Genomic DNA, 19008 nt, shown 5'->3' with positions numbered 1-19008 from the left:
AACAATGAGGATTCCATATTGTGTTTAGCAGCCAAGGAGGAATTAGAAATTTGCCGATGGACTTCATTTCCTGGAATCTTTCTAGATGCGCACACAGCTGGTGGCTGGCTTGGTATGGAATGTATGAACACAGCCCCCGTACGGGGACCTGTGCACCGAAGTCCTTTTTTCACACACTGAAAGCATTCTGGGCTATTCTCGTCACACTGTCAAACTTGATAAGCCGTTTGAGCTACTGAAATGTGGCATAAAATGATCTCACTTTCAGTCTGCGTTGGCGGCAAGTCGAGCAGCCTTTGCTCCGGCCGGGGACGTTGACCATGGCTCTAATTTGGACATTTAAGGCTGTCTGAAAGATCAGAAACACTAGTTGACATATCTGGAAAGCTCAGGGTATCTCCACAATTCATGATGCGATGTGTAAGGATAGAGTTGTCGGATTTCGCTCCTTATCCCGGACCGCCACATGACATAATCTGCCTGAGGCTCAACAACTGTATCTAGTTAACTAGTTAGTTATGTTAGTTAGTTAACTAGTTAACTTAGTTAACATTTGACCCTTCCAAGGTTGGAATCCATCGAGATTATGTTAAAGTGAGATAAACTATGTATTCTTTGAGAGGCAAGAATTTCTCCTCGGCTTGCGTATTCTTACACCATTAACTCCCGAGGTCATGATCCTATTTTTCTCTATCTCTTGACCTTGGAAGGGGTGATAGGCTTCATTGAGTCTACACATCAGACCTAAACCGACCCGAATTGGCCGGTGCTATATTTACCTACAATAATATGCCTAAGCCACCTGATATCGTGATCAATATCAATACTTTTGGAAGTACTTTACATTTTTGATGTCAAAAAATACGAGTAGCTTCAGTAAATGATCCATATGGAGGATGTCACAGCCTTATGGGTGACAATACAAGCGCACACTGATTTCAAATTCTTATGACCAAAATTCTTATGACCAAATTACTTGCGCTTTCCATGGATCTGATGAATCTAAATATTGATTAGACTCGAATCAATTTGATCAAGTTATCGCCTTCAGTATAGACTTTACTAACCCCGCCCTGTCATCCAGATTAGTACTAGTACGGCTCAGAATCTTGGAAGCAGTCAACTGGTATCTAACTATAGAGCCTGGAGTCATCATGATTGAAGAACTTGAATCATTCCATAGAGACTTGGACTATAAGCCTGTCTATATGTGGATATAGGCCTTACTATCAAACAATTGTGCCTAGGTACTGAACTTGAATCTTATCTAAACATTTATCCACTTTAGCTAGTAGTAGCATCTATATACTACCTAGTAGTAGGTAGGGTGATTTGATTCCAAGGTTTTACACCGAGTCACATTATTAGTAATCTATTAGTCTGAATCTACTGTATATATACTTCGCTGATCATATAAGTACTCTTAGTCTTTTAAAGAAAATTTGAAGTCGGCTAACTCCGGCTTATTGCAGAGCAAACATACAGATCTATGGTAGTCTCACAAAACTCAGCATCCAAAGGCGACATGGATTGTGGAGACAGAAATATTGTCCACTTCAAGATCCGCTTAGGATCATCGTCTCGATTATGAGATAATAAATTATAGAAAAAATGAAATCGCCAAATTAAATTAAAATCTCATATTTACAAATTTATAGTAAAAAGGAACCGAATCCAAAGTTGTTACTCCGTACCTAGAATTGTACATGTAAGAGCGGGAGGAGGCTCTGATTGGACTAGCGGCACCACTTAAAAATTATCACGGATTAACTCACCCGTCCACTTCCATCGTGCACGATTACCAACTTCCCCTCTACCCAACTTTTTCCTGAAAGTTGAATATTACAGACTTGTTCTCACACCTTTCCCAGTTTCAATACTCCACCTTTGATACACTTGGACTTTCGCCCCGGGTGTTTCGCAATTTTTTTTTCCCTTTCTCCACCCCTCTCTATCCCTCTGTGTGAAGCGCGCACAAGATCACTTGCGCGTTTCGTACTCTCTCTACCGCAATCATGGGTATGTACTAAATACCCTAATTTTTTCTTGCCAACTGTCATTTGGAAAGTCGCTCTTAGGGCTTGATTGAGACATTTGTGGTGATGAAACCCCCCCGCTAACGATTCTTCTCCACTAGCGCCCTCTAAACAGAAGGGCCAGAAGATGTCCATTGGCAACTTCTTGGCCGATGAGAGTAAGTAGTGCGACCGGTGAAAACACAATAATACAATTCATTCTGACCAGTATACAGGCCTTGGCTCTTGGGCTGATGAGATGGAGGATATGCCCCTCCCATGTAAGTCGCTGACATCCTCCGCTCTATAATTATACAGTTACTAACAAGATCTATAGCTGGTATGTCGCATGAAAAATTGCCCGAAAAATCGCAAGCGTTTCGATCCGTTCCTGAGTAGCATACTGATCTTCAATAGCCCCCGCCATGACCTCCAGCTTCGGCGGCCGCCCTGCCGGTGGCATGGGTTACGGCAGCAGCAACAGCTTTGGCGCCCCTCCCTTCGGTATGCGACACTGTTTACAATAGAATTAGAAACTTGGGAATGAGGAGGACTAACATGTGCGATTTTAGAGCGCGAGACCCGTGGAGGATATGCCGTTCGCGAACCGCTCGCCCTTCCTACCGAGCCCCCGTTCACTGCTCACGTTGGCAACCTCTCTTTCGAAGCGACTGCTGATGATATTTCCGAGCTTTTCGCTGGCTGCGGTGTGACTAACGTTCGCATTGTCGAGGACAAGATGACCAAGGCCCCCAAGGGCTTTGGTTACGTTGAGTTTGAGTCCGTTGACGGTCTTCAGAAGGCTCTGGATCTCTCTGGTACTACTCTGCAGGGCCGTACTATCCGCACCAGCGTTGCCGAGCCCCGTAAGTGATCATTGCCTTTCTTTTCATTTTGGTTAAGCTTTGGGCTAACCCGATATGATTTTCCTTCATAGCCAAGGAATCGCGCCCCGATATGCGTGATCTCGACTGGACCCGCCGTGGACCTCTCCCTGGACCCCCCGAGCGCCGCATCCCTGAGCGTTCTAGCTATGGCCGTAACATGGACGCCGCTTCAGATGCCGGTAGCGAGCGTGGTGGCCGCCGCAGCAACTTTGAGTCAGATGGTAAGATTCGTGATTTCAACAACTGGGAGCGCAAGGGCCCACTCTCTCCCTCCAGTGGTCCAGCCCGCGACCCTGCTCGTGACCCCCCCTCGTGAGGGTGGCCGTGGCCGTGACAATGAAGGAGGATCTAGCTTCCGAAGAAGCTCCCCTGCTTGGGGTGAGGGACGCTCTCAAGATGATGGCTCCCGTCCCCCGGCCCCTCGCCCTGAGCGCACCCCCACTGCCGCCGATATGGACAACCAGTGGCGCACTAAGATGCGCCCTGATCAGGGACCTAAGGAGCCTAGCAACCCTACCTCTCCCATTGCCCCTGCTGCGCGCCCCAAGCTGAACCTGGCCAAGCGTACCGTTTCGGAAGCTGCCCCCGCCGCCGCTGCCGGTGCTGGTGACTCCAAGGCTAGCCCCTTCGGTGCCGCCCGGCCCATCGATACTGCTGCTCGTGAGCGTCAGGTTGAGGAGAAGCGCCAGCTTGCTATCCGCCAAAAGAAGGAAAGTGATGACAAGGCCAAGGCCGAGAAGGCTGAGAAGCAAAAGAAGGAGGGTCGAGCTCCCGGCACTGATTCCAACAAGGAGGGTGTTGAGACTCCACGTGGCGGAGCTAACTTTGAGATCCTCCGGCGGGCCGGTGGTGAAGAGGGTGATGAGAAGGTTGAGGCAGATGCAGAGGAGGCTGCCGCCCCTGCCGCTGCTGAGACTGAGACCAAGGAGACAGCTACCAATGGTGACTGGAGAGCCTCTGAGAAGGCTGAGAAGACCGAGAAGACTGAAGAGGACGACGGTTGGAGCACTGTCAGCACCAACAAGCGCAGCAACCGTCGCGGTGGTCGTGGATTCTGATAGAGTTAATTGATACCCCAGAAGCAACTCCCGCTTTCCCCACCCAACTATGTGGCCAGCAGTGCGTGCAAAACAAACTTAAAAGACCGCAGATCCCAGCGTCCCATCGGGATTAATGATATGTTGAAAAAAGAACGGGCCCCAGGCCTCTCACGCCATGACCTCAATCGTCGTTTTCATATGAACATGACTTTTTGTCTCTTTCTTTGGGTCAGTTTTCTTTGCACTAATTGCTGCAGATGACGGTAGTTGTTCTGTCTCTTTTCTCTCACTTCTTATCTCTTCCCCTTCCCTCCTCTTGTCACCTTGTTTCATGATCTTCATGATCTTCCCCTTTCTTCTCAGGCTAGATCCTTGATATACATCTAGTCTTTTTGCTCTGATGATCTGGCAGTCTGAAAAGTTTATTATTTTCCTGCGTCTTTGTTTTTCTATTTGCTGCGACCCCGTTCTTATGTGTGCCGTATGATGTTCCATGTTCGCTATCTAGCTATTATTCCCATGCGTGTGACTCGTGTGATTTGCCCATGACCATTACAGCCGATGCGAAATGAAGATTACCTGTTTTCCTTTCCTTGTCCTTCCTCCGATTGATCCTAAGGGGTCTTGTTATGTCCTTTGTCTGTCATGACTAGGACCAAAGAATCAGTTTGAGGGGAAGTCCGAGATGGAACTCGAGTACCCTTCTTGGTCCTTTGGTTCTGTTGTCTGGCATGCTATGCGAACACGAATGACTCAATGAGTGATGAAGTAGTCCGCAGCGAGCATATAACCTCCCTTGAGCTTTCGATGACAATGAATCCCTTATATGTTCTTCCCTGGTTCTCCTTTCCGAGCCCTGACTTTATCCCTTTGCATCCCCTACAAGGCTGTGTGTGTATCTGCAATCCTGGTCATAGCACTTGTCTCCTCTCCCCAATCCGTATAGAATGAATTCAGGTCTTCGTTGACAGATCTATTTGCTAGTAGTATGTAGCCCTCACTTATAGTAGTGGATACATGTCAGAGCTTTGCGCTGCTCACTATAATTAAGTTCATTAGTTTGGTTCCCAGGTGTATACGTGTCAGAACTCTGAAGATTAAGAAGTTGACATTAGTCTATGCACCCCAGATGGGGTTTCTGCCCTATAGGAGACTGTCCAGGTGTGGAGCAGAGACTGAAAGTAAACCAACCGAGACTAATCTGCCCTATTGTGGGTCATTGTGTTCAGAATCCTCGTTGAACAGAACTTCAATTGAACTATTGAATGGTGCGTATGCGATTTAAATGGCTTAGTACTTTAGATTCCCCTATCTAACATTGAATTAAAAGGCCTTCAAATTTCCGTATGTGCAAGGTTATCTACTAATAGTTCCCCCCCTACTTTTCTGCTTTTTAAACTATTCTCATATCCTTACCACCAAGTGTTCTTCTCCCATAGTCAATAGTCAACAGTGGAAGTTCATATCCCTAGTTTTTTCTCTTCCTAATTATTGGGTAATCCCATGCTGAGCCTGAGTCTTTTGCGAGTTTTTCTTTCTCCTATAAATAAGTGCACTACACAGCGAGGTCTCACCCTTTGATATTAGTACAATCTTGGAAGCATTTGAGCTGCCAGTGAAACAATGTGAGAACTCTGTTCACAAGATTCTCAAGTCTTAAGCCCTGCCAGCCATCTGATATTTGATCTACAACAGTACAGCAACAAAGCCTCTAAATAAGACATGTGCAGGATGTCAACTGTAATTAAAGCAAGGAGCAGAGTATGATGACATGTCAATGGGGGCGGGGCGGCTTAAGGTACATGTACATCATAACGCCATACATTATCTCCAGCGCTTAATAGATGGATTTATACTAAATTAACTATTGCAAGAGTTATATTATAAGAGAAACCATACCAGTGATCACTTACTTAAAAAGGGACATAACTACAAGTATGAAACAAAGGGTACCTGAGAATATCAAATTATGATTGGGGGGTAAAACCCGGTGGCGCAGTATGTAAATTATTATTGAACCCCTTCAAAGGGTTCAACATACAATGTTTCACGATATTTCATTTCTTTCCAGATACTTTTCATCTTTTTATCTTTTCATCCTTCTCATCACTCTTTAGGTATTGGGTACATATCCTATTTAGGTACGAAGTGCCCAAGGTTATTCTTTCTTACTTTAACCTCGGAACTTCTTGACTCCACCCTAAAAAAAGAAATCTCGGGGTAACATCTGGACCCCCATCTGATCTTTGATCATGTCTACGACTATTACCACCGCCCTTGTTGGATCCTCAACCATGACTGTGGCTGCAGTTGAGACACAGTGTCCAACATGTGGATATGACGAGACTCACGATTCATCAGAAGCTCAGCTTCGGATCCAGGAGTTAGAGGGGTTAGTCCAGGATTTGACCAAGCGCGCAGCTATGACAGGTGAGTGATGACCACGAGCACTAGACTCGGGTGCTAGAGAAAGGGGAGATATCACCAGAAACCCCCAAGCAGAGAGAACTCTTCACCTGGGCATACTATATCTGCCAGACTCTACTCCGACTTCTGCGGTTATGATATCCGCCCTTAGAGCGACCTACTGGCTGACTTCTCCACAGCGAACAAACTCGCCGACTACGAAGACGAGATCCGACGTCTGCGCGCAACAGAATCCCACACACGAACGCTCTCACAATCCCAACCAATATATGAGTCACCGCGTAGTAGCGTCTCCCTGGGCCCAACCTCCCACACCGACAAATCCACTCTCTCACCAACCCAACCCCCAAGCCTACCCGACACAACCTCCCAAACCTCTCCACCAACATATCAAAGCCGACTCTCTACACTCGCCTCTCTTCTCCCTTACCGCCGCAGTAGCTCAACAACAACTAGCGCTCCCGCTTCCGTTGCCACATCATCCACTATTCCACCCCCGACGCCAGTGTCAGCACTACCAACAACTCCCACCTCAGTCCCACCCCACACTTTCGAAACACAGACATCGCCCGCAAGCAGCGACAATACATCTGAGCTTCAAGATGCACTCACGCGCGAACAGGGACTTCGCAAGGCAGCAGAGTCTCAACTCTCACAAGCTAGCACGGAACTGGAGGAGTTAACGGTGCAACTGTTCAGTCAAGCGAACGAGATGGTCGCACAGGAGCGTAAAGCGCGCGCAAAGCTTGAGGAACGTGTAGCTGTGCTTGAAAGACGGGATATCGAGAAGCGGAGTCGGTTGGAGAGACTGGAAAAGTCCATGGCGCGAGTGGAGAGGTTGAAGGCTTTGGTGGGATGATTAATGGGAGGGAGTGAAAGAGGGATTTGGTCTTCTCGACTTGTTCTGTCTCTGTGACGATTGTGTTATTTTCTCTGCTGGCGACACCTTTCTTGCGTGATGACCGTTATGATTTTATTCTTTTGATCTTGTTTGCATCCACCTGGATCATCATGCATTGGGCGCTGGATAATGAACCTTCGGGTTTCCCTGTGGTGCTTTTATGTCTCTGTCTTCTTCTGATCCCCATTTCACATGGATTTTTCACGGGTTGGCGTTGAATACGGATACTGATGGGGAGTGATGTGACTTTAATCCTTTAATTCTTTCTTGGCTGTGATAAGTTGTTCAAATTGATACCTCTCTCATGGACCCGACTTTATTCAAATAAATAGAAAGAAAATTTGGATATTCTCCTGGGCTATCTACTATTTTGAAGCTAAATCTAGAATTTTCTGCAGACTTGCGTCATGCATACTGCAATTCCTCGCCAGCAACTAAAAAAAGCTTCAAGCCGCGTAATCTGCCATCTCTCCGGGTGCCTGGAATATGATATCAACATTTGAACATGTCAGGTATGCTTCTTTACTTGAAAAAAAAGTGACCTTGAAACAGGAGCCCTCCAGGGCTGGAACCTTGGAAACGAGATTCGGTCCAAATGGTTGGACCTTCCCACCATACAGTATGGTGTCCACCAGGTGGACACGAGGACCCCACTTGACTCTGCATGCTTCTGCATGGCATCTGAGGGGTCTCATATGTATTATTTTCCCTTCTGCATACCCAGCTGAATACCAGTGACTCATTTCATTATCGAGTCCAATAGACTATACACTATCGCAATGACTGTCGGTGTAGCGATTATCGGGAGTGGTAAGTCTGCGCAGTCAAAATCTTTCTACAGGCGAATCGAGCATTGAATTGATCTGTTTATATACAGGCCATTTTGCCAAAGAGCAGCATCTGGTATGAAAAAATTCCTCTCAAAGCATTTCACTCCTCGATTAGTTCAACTTGAAGTTGAGTAAGTATCCACCACTAATCACTCTCACAGCCCGCCGTGAAAGCAGCAGAGCAGTTGCATCTGAAGGCCATATATTCTCGATCCCGCAAGTCCGCACAGGACCTCGCCGGGCAACTCTCAGACATTGACCTCTACTCCGAGGACTCCGGCGCAGGGAAAACTTACACAGATCTTCTAGCACGCGATGACATCCAAGCCGTTATTATCGGGTAGGTAGTTCCATCATCCAATGATGATCAAAATTTATGGACCAGAGCTAACGATAACTAGTCTTCCTATCCTGATTCAACCGGATTTCATTAAACAGGCACTATTAGCAGGAAAACATGTTCTGTCCGAGAAACCCATCGCTAAGGATGTAGCGACGGCTTGCGAGCTCGTGGAATGGTATCATGCTCACATCGACACGAGCAGGTTCATCTGGGCTGTTGGCGAGAACTTTCGGTACCTAACGAAGTTCATCTTCGCAGCTGAGCAGGTCCGTCAGATGGGCGCTGTGCGGAGCTTCCGGGTCAACGTGCATCAGCTGGTAAAGCAAGATAATAAGTATTACTGTAAGTCTTGATTTTTTATGATACTGGTAACTCATGCTAATAATTTCCAGTAACGGCTTGGCGCAAAACACCTGAATACCAGGGTGGATTTCTGCTAGATGGTGGTGTACACATGGTTGCAGGATTACGATTGATTCTTGGCGATGAGAAGATTCAGACTATCTCCGCACACTCACAACAGCAGCAAGACTACCTACCCCCAGTGGATACTGTTGATGCAGTTGCGAAGACCGGCTCCGGAGCTACGGGAGTGATTTCTCTTTCGTGGGGCTCCGCGTTCAATGATAATGTTTTCGAGTTCTCTTGTGAGAAGGGTGTTGTGAGTCTGCGTTTTGATGATGTCGTTGTTAATGGCCACAATCATCATATTGAGTTCGATGGGAAGGGAGTTGTGCCGGAGGTTGCGGAGTTTGCGACGGCTGTCAGTGATGGGAGATCCGTTGCGAGAAGGCAGTCGCCTGAGGAGGCACTAGCGGATTTGGAGGTTCTGGAACAGATGCTGCAAAGTGGAGAACGAGATGGAGAGAAGATGGTGCTTAACTGGCAGTGATGGAATAATGTTGCAGAGTTTGACAGGAAATTCTAGATTCTTAAATCTTTGTGCTAGTGCCTGTTCGAGTTCAAACAAATAGATTCATAACTATGAGCTATAACTATGAGCTATACAAAGGATAAAAGTCAATAATTTCAAGACAAAACTCAATAACAAAATCAGAACAGGCTGAAACGACTTGAATCGTTCATCTTGTACGTCGGGGTCGAGCTGCTGCCCGAGCTTTAATACTCTCAGAGAAATGCACCATTCTCCCAGCAATATCAACAAACCCACACTGCGAAGCAATTGCCAAGACCTCATCGAATGTAGGTGAACCAATCCACTTATCCGGCAAACGTTCCATGATAATCTCGCATTTCGATTTAGCAATATCAGTAGCTTGGGTGACCGAAAGTCGACTGTCCGGCGCAGGGTTCTCCATGTAATCACGGAGTCCATAACATATAGCTTTGAAGAGGTATCCAGTCAACTCAAATTCCTCGAATGCCTCATCCTCAACACAATCTACCATGGTTTCAAAGACCGACAAATTTGTCATATTCCGAGCTGCAAGCTCCAGAGCACATCCTGCATACTCATTTAAAAGTGCACTCTTACTACCACTCTTCATATCAGTAGGTCGGTCCCAGACTTTCAAGGGATCAAGTTGGCCACAAAGCCACCGAATACATGCAGGATTGTTACCTGCTGCAGCTATATGCAGTGTATCTTTTCCCTTGAAGTTCTTCTCCGCGACTTCATGACTCGAGTTAACTAGTAGCCAGGTCATATATGCATCCCCGTGTGGATTGTATAAAGCAGCGATATGCCAGGCAGTCTTTTCCTCACAAAGTTCACGTTTGCAGATATTCGCGATACTGAACTTGTTTTTGCGTAGTTTCTCCGCAATTTCGGGACTCAAGAACCGGTTCAAAAGCGCCCGAGTCGGGTTATCGACGTATTCTGCCATTTTTTTGCCCTTCCTATCCTTGATCAGCTTTTTGATAAGAAGCTCGCATGCCCATTCCCAATTCGTTCTGGTGACTAGTCGAAGAACAGCCATCTTCGCAGTGAAGCGATGATTATTAAGTCGAATGTGGTGGACATTCGTATAGTTGAAGAATTCATCCTCAGACATCTTCTCAAGGAGGTAGGTTAAGACGGCAGGGTTCTTCGCTCTAATTGCAGCTTCAACCCAGTTGAAGCCGTATCCGTCATATCCTTGGAGCTTAATGATGTCGTGTCGAATCAGGAAGTCAAGACAGTGTGCGCAGTTTGATGCGCAGTCAAAGGCAAGAGAGGTCAGGCCATGTGCAAGACCACGTCCCATTCCTAGTTGCCAGTCCAGATCGTTTGTATCTAAGTCTTGAATGGTCGCACCCTTCCAGTGTTGAAGGCGGTTTGTGAATTCCGCACTAGCCTTCTCGTAATCTGGGAATGCTCTGATGTATGAATCAAACGCCTGTAGCACGTGGGGGCATTTCATCCACTCTGCAACACAATAGTTTGCTACGTCGCTTGCGCTCTCCAAGATATGAATAAGGTGGATATCCCGTTGGAGGAGATTCGGGTTCGGGGATTCAATTTCAATCTCACAGCCGACTATTCTGTCGAGGAGGCTACAGAATATGTCAAGGCCCAGACACGGAGAGAAGATGGAATACCGGTGTGCTATATCGCGTTGCACTTCTGCTCGGAGTTTTCTTTCGAGTTTTTCTGTGTTGTATAGAGTTTTGTGGAGTTCGTGAGTTACAGGCCCATCTGTGTTGTCGGGGTCATGTTCCCTCTTGACTTTCCCGTCATCTGAGACCATGATGCCGAATTTAAGCTCACGGGCTATTTCGACTAACTCGTTAAAATAGGAATTCCATCGTCTCAATCGTTTGGGTGTGAGTGTCAAGGATGTAATCGCTCCATCTGGGGTCGATCGGTCGTCCGAGTCCAACTCCATTTCTGCTGGAAGTTCCACGTCTGACTCGAATTTCGAGGACATTTTGATGGAGATTATTGACTGTAGGTTTGAATTGATATTGGGTACAAAGGTTCAACGGTGAGGGTTAATAACTTTCAACATGATCAAGAGGGTGATCATTCATGCTTATATTTTTGAATACCCCTTCCTCGATTCGAGGATTTGTCTTCAAGTTCTTTGTTCCGAACTTTGGAACATCCATTGCCTATAATTAGTGACCTCAATACTCTTTGGTTCATGTCCGCCCTGAAACAAAGGCCAAAACATATTCTGCCAGCAAACCTCTGTTGCAAGTTTTGTTCAAAGAAAGGAAATCTGTCATGAATGTCATCAAAGTGGCGAAGGTGAGATTAAAGTGTTCTTTGTCTCGACTGTGATGGCAGAGCTCGAGGGCATGCTGCATGCAAGTACAGGGTTTTAGTTCAGGTCCTACAAACTGGAAATTCACCCGTAATTGGTGGTAGATATTCACGGAGGAATTTATGCCTTGACACTCCGATAAAGTTGATCATTTTGGTACCATATAAAAAAACATAAGGATGTAGACATCATGTAGTAAGTTGACCCAAGATGAAATGATCTATACAATAGAAGTCACGTGCTATCCAAATACGGATACCTATCTTGGCAGGGCTATGTGTCAGCAAGCCCTACGCTGACATAATCCACACCATTTCGCTTAGGTCGCTCAAATCACACTAGTGTGGGTCGCCCACGCCGCTCTGCTTGGAAGTTTTCGAGATTGACTTAGTTCCGACTCGACAACTCTCGAACGCCCGGCGAGACCCAGCAACACCGACAAAGTGAGTCTTTCACGTCCATTCGATTCGTTTCAACATCCTGACGGTTTTTCTTTTTCACAGATGGTCGCCGCAAAGAAGCACATCCCTATCGTCAAGAAGCGTATGTTCCCCGATTTTCGACCCTCCGATTCCCACCTGTGGCCTGGATAGCATCACCTTTCGACCCTACCAAGACGATATGAGAAGATTGAAATTGAATTGCACGAGGAGAAGGAGGAATCATTCAACATTTGAGGGGGGAATTCATCGATGTTCAATTTTTACACGGCAACGCGAATTTATCTTGAAGGGTTGAAGGGCGATTACTATCCATGGAAATTCACCACGCACACCACAATTATTCGATAAAAGACGAACTCAGAATGGAAGGAACTGACTGGATGCAATAGGCACCAACCGCTTCACCCGTCACCAGTCTGACCGGTTTATGCGTGTTGACCCTTCTTGGCGCAAGCCCAAGGGTATTGACAATGCCGTCCGCCGTCGCTTCAAGGGCCAGATTGCCATGCCCTCCGTACGACTCCCATCCTCCCAGCAATTTCGATCACCGCACTAACAAAGTCGAAATTATAGATCGGTTACGGTTCCAACAAGAAGACCCGTCACATGATGCCCTCCGGCCACAAGGCTTTCCTCGTCCACAACCCCAAGGACGTCGAGCTCCTCCTGATGCACAACCGCACCTACGCTGCTGAGTATGTCCAATCGATGCGCCTTGAACTTGAATCCGAGAAGTGATTCCGAACCGAATCTATACTAACTACAATAACTTTACAGGATCGCCCACGCTGTCTCTTCCCGCAAGCGCGTTGAGATCATCGCCAAGGCCAAGGCTCTCGGTGTCAAGGTCACCAACGCCAAGGGCCGTGTTACCACTGAGGCTTAAATGGAATGAACCTCAAAAGTTCTGTTTCGTTTTTTTAATCGGTAGTGGGTATTCGGAGCATGAGTGCGTCAGGGTTTTTGTACGGTCGTGATACTATCTCTCTGGCGATAACGAATTTCAAGGATTGTGCATGCCGTGCCATATGCGGCTCGCGCTTGGTCATGTGCTGGGCGGATAGAGCAAGAGAAATCTTCTCTGAAATGACAAACAAAAATTCAAAATCTTCTTCTTTGTGCATTATATGCATTATTCCTGGAGCACATGTTCGCTTGTTCTAGACCACCTCTAGCTGAGTACAGTCCTGGAGGTACTACCCCAGGACTGGATATAGTCAACATTGAAGTTTCAAGACGCGTCATTCAAGTTTCGAATGTTCCCAATTTGAAACCCATTATAGACCTCTGTCTCAAGTAAGATGATGTGAACCCCCCCAATCACTCCTAAAAGCACTGAGTGGAGCATGTAGTACCTTGCCAGTGGGACCTCGAAATTATCACTAGCGTTGATCATGCCAGGTACCTATGTGCAGGCGATACCTCCTATGTAGCTATATGTAACTTGTTTGAATGATGAGTGCTCCAACTTGAACCTTGGAAATCTTAAAAATACATCTGTTATGTACTACTAGTACATCCATATGTAGTACGTGTTCTCAGACATTGAACATCTGAGTCTAGACTACACTGATGCTTATCACCTAGTATGTATCCATTATTCAAACTCGAACATTTCAACCTACCAATTGACCTCAAGTGCTACTAGGTATCTAATTTTTCGGTTGGATAGGTACTATCAAGTCACACCAGTTGACCTGGGCAGCACCTGCATGTGGGTACTATATACAAAGCACTTCAAGTTCCAAGGTCCACGGGTTGGGGATATATAAGATCAACTTGCCAGAGCTTCAAGCTTGAATGTTGAATTGATGGATTTTTTCAATACTACATACATCAATTGATATGTAGTACTACTACTACTAGTATGGATGATGGATGTTGCCCACCTGGGCACTGACTCGGACACTGGCATTTTTCTCGATATATATCATCATGATCCCGGGTCCCGATATCCATTCTTGAAGGACCCACTGTCACCTGGGCAGTGGTATATACATGTACTCATAGGTATGTGCACCACACTCTTCACTACCATGTACCTAGTGGCAGCTTCAAGTTCACCTTGAAGCCCTCTCGCTTCAAGGTGCTACATTTATAACCAATGTGTTACTCAGGGCTAGTAACCACTGGCAAGTTCAATTCAAGTTCGCTCCTCAATTCTACTATGTATGTAGTAGTGGATCAATATATGGACTCAAATATTACTCCAAATCATCCGAGTCGTGATAGAAATCCGTGTGTATATCCTGCGCCAAACCTTTGCATGGATCCAAGTAGATCAATTGATTCATAGACGAGGGGTGTAGTGATATTGATCAAGGACTAGTTGATCTCTACGCTATTGGCTGGCCTGTTTCAAAGTGTTGATCTGGCAAGCGAGGGAAGTCGATGACCAGCCATTTTGATCCAGAACCCCATGCAGATCACACCTCCCAGCTCTCAATTAGATCGCTTGCTTGCCATTAGCCGATTCAAAAGGTGATCTTGATCTTGTGTGTGATCTCTGGTGTGTGATCTTGCGCGCAACCCTCAGGGTATAAATATAATCGATTTCCCTGTTTTCCTCTTCTTCTTCTTCTCCTTCCTCCACCACACCTTCAAGGTCCTCTACTTCTTCTTCTTCTTCTTCTTCTTTGGATACTCTATCCTCCACTCTTTTGTTGATACTGTCAGTCTTCTGTCTTCTCAACGTGTTGCCTGATCACCGACACGTTGATGGATTCATTTGTTGACATTTCTTCACCTCTTTACCATGACGCGTCTCTGCCCTAACATGTCTTTACTTTGTTGACATCACATGCTTCTATCTTGACATGTCTCTTTTACCATGACACGTCTTACTTTGTTGACACATCCTCCTTCATGGTATTCTACCTTTTCGGTCTCTCAAACATTATCAACATCAACTACAGTTGCTGTTACTCTGTGTTGACATGTCAACACACTCCAACATGACATGACCTTGTTGACATGACCCTACACTGTCATCACATCAACACACTCTTCCACCAATACATTCCAACATGACACTACCTTGTTGAAGTCTCTCAACCCTTCTCAACATCAACTACAACTGATGTTACTTTGTGTTAACACTTTGACATATCGTTCCGTCAACACACTCCAACATGACATGACCTTGTTGGCATGTCAACACACTCTTCCATCAACATACTCCAACATGACACTCCATTGTTGACATGACCTTACTCTGTCAATACATCACAATGTTCTACTCTGTCCACATTGTCCTACCTTCCATCTTTTGGGAACCCATTTATCCATCTTTGAGATCAATATATCTCTTCATATCATCCCTCGCTCTGATGAGCTTTTGTTTTTACTTGGGGGCTGTGTGGATCGGTTCGTCGCCTACATGACCTTCTACAAAGACTTACTAACACCCACGTAGGCAATTTCCAAATTCACCAGCCTGTGATCAATCGACGCCCTCCCTCCTCCGACGCCCTCCTTCCTCCGATTCGACATGCAGGTGGTGGCACAATCTGCAGGGACGACGACGCACAGAGGAGAAGAAGCTCCAAGTGCATTACCACAATACAATACGACATGCAGGGGTGGCACAATCTGCAGGGCGGCATAGCGGAGAGGAAGCTCCGAGTGGGATGGATAGAACAATGTGATTGCTGAAGCTTAATAAAGCTTGCTTTATATTTGTATCTGGATCCACACCTGGACCAAACTATTCCTGTACTACATGATCTGATTACTTGATCATACCTGTTCCACTCAAGGCTGTACTTGCAACTTGGTCTAACATCTCCAGACCCCCATATAGACTTGGATAAACAAACTTCTATACACAAGAGACTGGTATTGGCTGTAGGAATATATGAATAGATATAGAGAGTGATCAGACATAGAAGCTTAAACCCCAATCACTCTTCCGTTCAGCGATGTAGAAATCCATAATACATGTGGTATGACTGGTAGTGTTGTTCATTTTCGCCCTGATTCCTGCATTCAGAACTGTGCTAGAGCTATAGAACCGTGTTGGACCTAAAGAACCGTGTTGGAGCTACATAGTTGTTTTGGAGCTACAGAACTATGTTGGAGCTATAGAACCGTGGGACCTGCAGAACCGTGTTGGAGCTGTAGAACTGTGCTGGACCTGAAGAATTGTTTCGAACCTACAGAACCGTGTTGGACCTACACAACTGTTTCGGACCTGCAGAACCACCTGGGCAACATTGGCACTTTGACATTCTCACGCCTTACACCACACAGTATATGGATGGATTATAGTGGAAAATGGTCAAGACCTCCAGGCCGTATACCTTACTACTGGTAGTAGCGTGACCAACTCTCCGAGTCGTTCATTCAAAATTCTAATATTGGAATTCCGACATGACTAGGAACTTGAAGCTATAATTAGCACCATAGTGTATGCCCCCCCCCCCCCCGCAGGAGACGCCCACAGTCGGGCCCACTGGCACGTCCCCATGTACCCCGGGTTTATTAATGCTAGAGTTGTACTAGTGTGATTTAAATAAAAACATTGAGAATATGATGATTCTGATTGATATAATTCACAAAAGATTATTGCAGTTCGAAATAAAGAAACTGATTCCTGTATACAAGTATATATAGTCAACTGGTAAGTGGATTAAGATAAGAGATAAGCTTGACATATGACATCAGAGTGTTAATTGGCTCATTACTCGGAATTAAAGACCCGTGATCATTTCTTGGTAAATGCTTGAATTTGTTCTAGCCCTTCTACAATGCACTTCATGCACCATCTGTTACATATCAAATTCTATATCGGTGGCAAAACTCGGAACTTTCAATCCTTTGACCCGTCACATCCTAGGAATTTCTTGCTTCAATTGATCGTCAGACCCACTTGTTCAGGGGTCCTCGTGGGCCCTTTTGTAACACGGCGCTTACAAAAAAAGAGCAACAGGATCAGGCTGCGTGACGCTAAAAGAAGAGCACAATGGCAGTCAAAATTCAGATTCTCAAGTCTCCTTTCCAAATCAACTGTTCAACTTCAAGTTTTTAAGAAACTGTCCCAAAAAAGCTGTGGGATTTCCTCTGTGACAGGCCTTTCTATGCACCTATCATTACTCCAAGCAGAAAGGGAAAAAGTGGAACGAATCGCCGATCGGGCCAATGCTATCAAACAAGGCGCCAGCATAAAACCCCTAAAAGCCACAGGAAGGCGGTGCTATTTAATCCCCATTTCCTCCCTCTGAAACAGCTCCCAAAGACTCGTCTTTCTTTGTGCATCCATTCCTTTTTATCAAGATGGAAATGGAGGGCTGGTAAATACATTCATTACAGCTTGATTTTCATACCCGCCATTAACAATGCAGGCGTTCCCCGCCCGCTATTCCCGCTGGATGCCCATTCTAGCTGGAGTGGTTATAATCTTTCTTTTCTTACATTTACGAAAATCCGGCTTCGGAATATACACACCACAAGTAATTATCGATACCGATTTCAACTCTACAGATACCGCGCCCTCAAATTGGACATCAACACCTACAAATCAATCAGAAATCGAAATCGAAATCGAAATCGAAATACCCACTCCATCCTGTCCTCCCTTGCCCGGAATCGAAGATGTGCTAGTCATACTCAAGACTGGAATAACAGAAGCACAAGAGAAAGTGCCCGTCCACATCCGCACAACGCTACACTGCATCCCGAACCTTCTCATTGTCTCGGATTTCGAAGAAGACATTACCGGAGTCCGCACCCACGATGTCTTCCGGAATACGAGCGCTTCCGTGCGACAAAATCCCGACTTCGCACTATATAACCGAGCCCGAAAATCCGGCCGAGCCGGTCTTACCGAACAGGATTTGGTAAAAGTTGCCAATAGCGCAGCTGGGATGTCAGATAATCCAGGCTGGAAACTGGATAAATGGAAATTCCTACCGATGGTAGTTGAGGCGCGGAATTATCAATCTGATGCGAAATGGTTCGTCTTCTTAGAAGCTGATACTTTCCCCATTTGGTCGAATCTGCTGGGTTGGTTGGAGCATTATGATTCGAATCAGAAATGGTATATGGGGAATCAGATGCAGATTGGATCGAGTATCTTCGCGCATGGAGGTTCGGGATTCGTACTTTCCAACCCGGCTATTCATGCTGTTGCGGATGAGTATATGGACTCAGAGCGCATGGGTTATTGGCATGCGGAAACAGAACGACATTGGGCTGGGGATTGTATTTTGGGGATGGCGCTTGCTGCAATTGATATCCCGTTGACTTGGGCTTGGCCACATGTTACTGGACAGTCGGTTTGGGAGCAGGATGCTGTTAATGATGAACGGGGGAAGAAACAATGGTGTTATCCTCCCTTCACGTTTCATCATATGGCTCCTGAGGATATTGAGCAGATGTACGATTTTGTTAAGGAATGGTATGCGAGTGTAAGTTCGTCCCAGATTCAGATCATTGATACTCCCTTACTCATCTTTTTCAGGAACCCGGACCTTATATGCTATATGGCGATGTCTTCCAACGGTTCATCCGCCCAAAACTTGCAGATAGAATGGAGAACTGGGACAATATGGCGCCAGAAGAAGTAAAAAAGGAAGGCGAAGAACCGACCAAGTGGACATTATATGAATGCGCCGAGGAATGTGCTAAGAAGCCTCGTTGCTTGCAATACCGTGTCGACGAAGCTGGAACATGCAAGACCTCTGAATGGGCTCTCCGTGGTAAACCATCACCTGGAGTGATGACTGGCACGATGATGTGGAGGGTGGATTCTAGAATCCAGACTTTGGGCGAGTGTACCAACCCGCAATGGATCGTTCCGACTCGATGAGATGACCTAGATTGGAGGTCTAACTTTAACTTTACTTTCACTTTCACTTCCACTTACATTTTCTTTCTTTCTACCTCTCTTTTCATACTTTCTGTGGATTTACTT

General features: G+C 45.9%; 7 protein-coding genes across 7 annotated transcripts; 5 read left to right on the top strand and 2 right to left on the bottom strand.

Moving 5' to 3' along the window:
* Window positions 1-2015: 2015 nt before the first annotated feature.
* Window positions 2016-3960, top strand: N7483_002099 (translation initiation factor 4B; the record flags this gene model as incomplete). The annotated part of the gene is made up of 8 exons (XM_057085536.1): window positions 2016-2019; window positions 2138-2194; window positions 2252-2296; window positions 2353-2355; window positions 2433-2519; window positions 2588-2881; window positions 2953-3123; window positions 3179-3960. 8 exons carry the CDS (start codon window positions 2016-2018, stop codon window positions 3958-3960), a joined length of 1443 nt encoding a protein of 480 aa, XP_056951685.1.
* A 2234-nt stretch (window positions 3961-6194) lies between these two features.
* Window positions 6195-7228, top strand: N7483_002098 (uncharacterized protein; the record flags this gene model as incomplete). The annotated part of the gene is made up of 2 exons (XM_057085535.1): window positions 6195-6372; window positions 6549-7228. 2 exons carry the CDS (start codon window positions 6195-6197, stop codon window positions 7226-7228), a joined length of 858 nt encoding a protein of 285 aa, XP_056951684.1.
* Window positions 7229-8049: 821 nt separating this feature from the next.
* On the top strand, window positions 8050-9335 carry N7483_002097 (Gfo/Idh/MocA family protein; the record flags this gene model as incomplete). The annotated part of the gene is made up of 5 exons (XM_057085534.1): window positions 8050-8080; window positions 8148-8173; window positions 8262-8440; window positions 8502-8785; window positions 8836-9335. 5 exons carry the CDS (start codon window positions 8050-8052, stop codon window positions 9333-9335), a joined length of 1020 nt encoding a protein of 339 aa, XP_056951683.1.
* Window positions 9336-9525: 190 nt separating this feature from the next.
* Window positions 9526-11313, bottom strand: N7483_002096 (uncharacterized protein; the record flags this gene model as incomplete). Its single annotated transcript, XM_057085533.1, has 1 exon — window positions 9526-11313. One exon carries the CDS (start codon window positions 11311-11313, stop codon window positions 9526-9528), a length of 1788 nt encoding a protein of 595 aa, XP_056951682.1.
* Window positions 11314-12155: 842 nt separating this feature from the next.
* Window positions 12156-12981, top strand: N7483_002095 (60S ribosomal protein eL32; the record flags this gene model as incomplete). Its single annotated transcript, XM_057085532.1, has 4 exons — window positions 12156-12195; window positions 12485-12609; window positions 12669-12790; window positions 12873-12981. 4 exons carry the CDS (start codon window positions 12156-12158, stop codon window positions 12979-12981), a joined length of 396 nt encoding a protein of 131 aa, XP_056951681.1.
* A 1560-nt stretch (window positions 12982-14541) lies between these two features.
* Window positions 14542-14962, bottom strand: N7483_002094 (uncharacterized protein; the record flags this gene model as incomplete). Its single annotated transcript, XM_057085531.1, has 2 exons — window positions 14542-14752; window positions 14940-14962. 2 exons carry the CDS (start codon window positions 14960-14962, stop codon window positions 14542-14544), a joined length of 234 nt encoding a protein of 77 aa, XP_056951680.1.
* A 2469-nt stretch (window positions 14963-17431) lies between these two features.
* N7483_002093 (uncharacterized protein) lies at window positions 17432-18903 on the top strand (the record flags this gene model as incomplete). Its single annotated transcript, XM_057085530.1, has 2 exons — window positions 17432-18502; window positions 18556-18903. The coding sequence occupies 2 exons, from the start codon at window positions 17432-17434 to the stop codon at window positions 18901-18903; spliced, it is 1419 nt and encodes a 472-aa protein (XP_056951679.1).
* Between the last annotated feature and the right edge of the window lie 105 nt (window positions 18904-19008).

The sequence above is a fragment of the Penicillium malachiteum genome, assembly GCF_028827825.1.
Source record: "Penicillium malachiteum strain IBT 17515 chromosome Unknown utg000001l:1.0-8184562.0:1.0-8186909.0, whole genome shotgun sequence".
Taxonomy (NCBI): domain Eukaryota; kingdom Fungi; phylum Ascomycota; class Eurotiomycetes; order Eurotiales; family Aspergillaceae; genus Penicillium; species Penicillium malachiteum.
The sequence above is the reverse complement of the archived record's forward strand: the minus strand, read 5'-3'. Positions and strand labels throughout refer to the sequence as shown.